The sequence below is a fragment of the Rutidosis leptorrhynchoides genome, chromosome 4, assembly GCF_046630445.1.
Source record: "Rutidosis leptorrhynchoides isolate AG116_Rl617_1_P2 chromosome 4, CSIRO_AGI_Rlap_v1, whole genome shotgun sequence".
Classification (NCBI taxonomy): Eukaryota; Viridiplantae; Streptophyta; class Magnoliopsida; order Asterales; family Asteraceae; genus Rutidosis; species Rutidosis leptorrhynchoides.
In genome coordinates, this window is record NC_092336.1 from 37,202,937 (window position 1) to 37,206,496 (window position 3,560).

Genomic DNA, 3,560 nt, shown 5'->3' on the forward strand with positions numbered 1-3,560 from the left:
GCATGCTTGCCAGTCTCTCTCAATGTCCCAATTATTCTTAGTATCGTTCAATTAATCTTCATCTTTCTCATATCTTTTTACTTATGTACCTTCCTACTTCATAATGAATGTTTATATCTATCAATATACTTTCTTGTTTTGAGGTAGTTATGCCTTTCATTTTCATGTTTTTTACAGCTACTTAACTATATGTAGCTTTCTGGAGATAGAGTACTAAGTACAAACAGAATGATGTATCCTTCTTCAAACAACACACTCCCTCAAGATAATTATCATACTCAATCTTTTTCTTCTTCTTCTTCCTTTGTCCTTCCTTTAGAAGATGAAGCTGTATTTTGTGAGTTCTTAAAGCAACAACAGTTTTCCTTTAATGATAATAACTACCACAATTCAATCATGCAAGCACATGAGATGACTAATAACATTGACTTAACAATGGGAGAATGTAGTAACAATGTAGAAAATGTTGCTATGATTAATGGAGATGATGATCAATGGGATGGTAATATTAATACTCAAATGGAGCCTGAAAGTAGTAGTCCAAGAAAAAAGTCTTCGAAACAAGATCGTCACAGCAAGATTAACACTGCCCGAGGCCCTAGAGATCGAAGAATGAGGTTGTCCCTTGATGTTGCTAAAAAGTTATTTGGGCTTCAAGACCTGCTAGGGTTTGATAAGGCTAGTAAGACAGTTGATTGGCTACTAAATAAATCGAAGTCATCGATTTTAGAACTTCTTCCTGATCCAAGTAGCAGCTTTATGGGTGCATCCAACAGTGCATCTTCTACTTCAGATCAATGTGAGATTCTGTCTGAAACTGTTGATCAATCTATGGTAAAGACTACTGCAGATGATGATGATGATGATGATACAAAAGCTACAGAAAATAAGGCAAAAAAACAAAAAGAGAAAATTAATAATAAAGGAGTAATTAGAAGATATGCAGATTTTCACCACCCTCTTGCAAAAGAAACAAGAGAAAGGGCTAGAGTAAGAGCAAGAGAGAGGACAATCTTAAAGAGAGATAAAAAACTTGGTGGTGATGATCATGATCAAGTTTCAATGTTCAGACCATTTTTAAATCAAGATGTGAACCAGTTAGGATTAATTTGGAGCCCTACCGAAGAAAGTCAACGTCAAAGAAACGAACAACAACCGATGAGCTTAAACTTGCAAACCAACCCAGGATTTGTTGCTGATAATTCTTCATTGTTGATGACAGGCAATTGGAGCCCTAACTACTTGTTTAACTACCACCACAAGTTTGGACAACATGAGGTAATTATTTATTTTTATATTCTATATTATAATTTCTTGATAAAAAACAATAAGAAAGTAAGAGATAATGCAAATTAATGGCTAACCTTGTGAAGTTGTTTTGCAGCATGATCAATTGAATGACTATCAGTTATATGGTAAAGCATGGGAAGGCAATTACAACTAGGTCAGTGTTACTTATGAATATTATTATTACTGGTTTGATCATATGTCTAATTAGTGCCAAATGTATTGTAAAAATTGGGTACTGCTCTCTTTGAAGTTTCTGAATGTAATATTTTGATGTTTCTAGATTGATTGTTGATTGTATATAGTATATGTTAGGGCTTATGTAGAAAAAGAATCATATCTTTATTTAATAGAATTTTATTTCTTATAACGAACAGATTATTTGTTTAGAAAATTTTAATGATGAGAGTAGTGTGAATTCGTAATGGATCTATGTACTTCAAGTATACATACACATATATATTTATCACTTGTAGCCGATATAGTTGAAGTATACATATACGTATTTTGCATTTCAAATATGAACACTTATATATAGCCAATCAATATGCTTGTAAACAGATGATTTTTTTTCCCATTCGGGTTACTTAGAGATGGTAAGTATTTTTATTTTGTTATAAGTACACCGTTTTTATAAGGATACGAGTCCTATTATTTAGGATATTTGTATCTAGTCTATTATTATTATATCCTATAGTTTAGCTAACTTGTTATGTGTATCCTTTTATATAAATATATTGTAATTGAAATAATCCTCTACAATGAATATCATTCAATTAAAGTTCAACTATTAACCTCTATTATGGTATCGGAGCAACAATATGTGGAACCCTAATCTGCTGCTCCAATTTTTTTCCAATTCAAATGGTATCATTCAATAGGACTCTTGTGCAATAATTTCAACCGCTCACATCACAGTAGTAGTAGCGCAAGGGTTTCCGATGGGCAAATATAAATAGAAGAATATAAATAGAAGAAGTAGTTTCCACTTTTAGGGTTTGACTTGGCATTTGAAGAAGATTGTAATTGTAATTTGACTAGTTGTTCTCTCTTTTCTGGGCTCGCTAACTTTTCATCCTTATCAGGATTAACCACTTTATTCCATAATCGTTTTGGATCATAATTTTTCTAGTCATTCTAAATTATGATGCTAGTAATATCCGAATCTTTAATTAGCCTCTTAGAGCAAATTGATATATAAACAATTAATACTTAGTATATGTGTATATGAGGGGCAAATATTTATTCTAGTTAGTTATATATGTGAATATGTCGATAGTTGATATGGTGGTACCAGAAACTTATATCTTGCTAATTAACTCTTTGATTAACAAAAAAAAAAAAAAAAAAAAAAAAAAAGTTTATATTATTAAGTAGTGAATGCAATTAATGGTGCCGAATTAATTGGATAAATTCGGCAAGTTTGTGAAAGACGTTTGAGTGTTTGTTTGGTGTTTGTGTGGTTGTAATTTTTTGATCGGTTAATTTTGTAGCTGATTTTTATTAATCCCACTTCGGTTTTGAATATTTGCCCTCTTTTTTTCCCAGGCGCTTGTCTTTGTTTTCTATGTTAGTTTAAAGTGTCATGGTGTGATAACGTTATGTAGTTTGTAATGGTGATGGAGTATGATAATGGTATGGGTCCCATTATTCTAAATATGTGAATAGGTTTTTTTATTATAATCTGTTTAATATTGATCCAAAATTTGAGATTGGTTTAAACATGCTTCACACTCAAATAATTACACCAGAAGGAATGATCATGCCAACAACAATTTCCTCTCCTCACACTACATTGTGACGTGATGGAGGTGAATATGGCCTTATCACGAAGCGTTAAATATGGTATTAGCTTGATTTAGTTTGGTTAGTTGTGTTAACTCGAGTTTTTGTAGTTTCTTCTTTGGTGGAGCTCGCTCCCTCCGTTCTTCACCTTTTGATTGTATTTTTGCCTTCACTTTTTTGTTGAAATGTTTAATTTACTATAATAATAATAATAATAATAATAATAATAATAATAATAATAATAATAATAATAATAATAATAATAATAATAATAATAATACATATATTGCTTAATTTGGATGTTTTGAAAGAGTAGTTTATGGAGATGTGATGTCATAAACCGACTAGATGATGTAAATGTTGTTCACGCATGGTTTTCATTTCATATTACGATTACGATTTTTCTCTTGCAAATTTTCCTTGTCGGCACTTCAACATAACATCACTTAATTGGTCAAATATATCATGCTCTTTGCTTTTCTCGTTCA

The 3,560-nt window shown here is 31.2% G+C and overlaps 1 protein-coding gene across 1 annotated transcript; it reads left to right on the forward strand.

Moving 5' to 3' along the window:
- Positions 1 to 231: 231 nt before the first annotated feature.
- LOC139840561 (transcription factor TCP18-like) lies at positions 232 to 1,444 on the forward strand. The gene is made up of 2 exons (XM_071830824.1): positions 232 to 1,278; positions 1,385 to 1,444. Exons 1-2 carry the CDS (start codon positions 232 to 234, stop codon positions 1,442 to 1,444), a joined length of 1,107 nt encoding a protein of 368 aa, XP_071686925.1.
- The last annotated feature ends 2,116 nt before the right edge of the window (positions 1,445 to 3,560 follow it).

What these genes read in the sequence shown, in the direction of transcription:
- LOC139840561 (XM_071830824.1), top strand. Translation starts at nt 232, where the DNA reads ATGTATCCTTCTTCAAACAACACACTCCCTCAAGATAATTATCATACT. An exon ending in ACAAGTTTGGACAACATGAG is followed by an intron (nt 1,279 to 1,384) that starts GTAATTATTTAT and finishes GTTGTTTTGCAG; the next exon opens with CATGATCAATTGAATGACTA.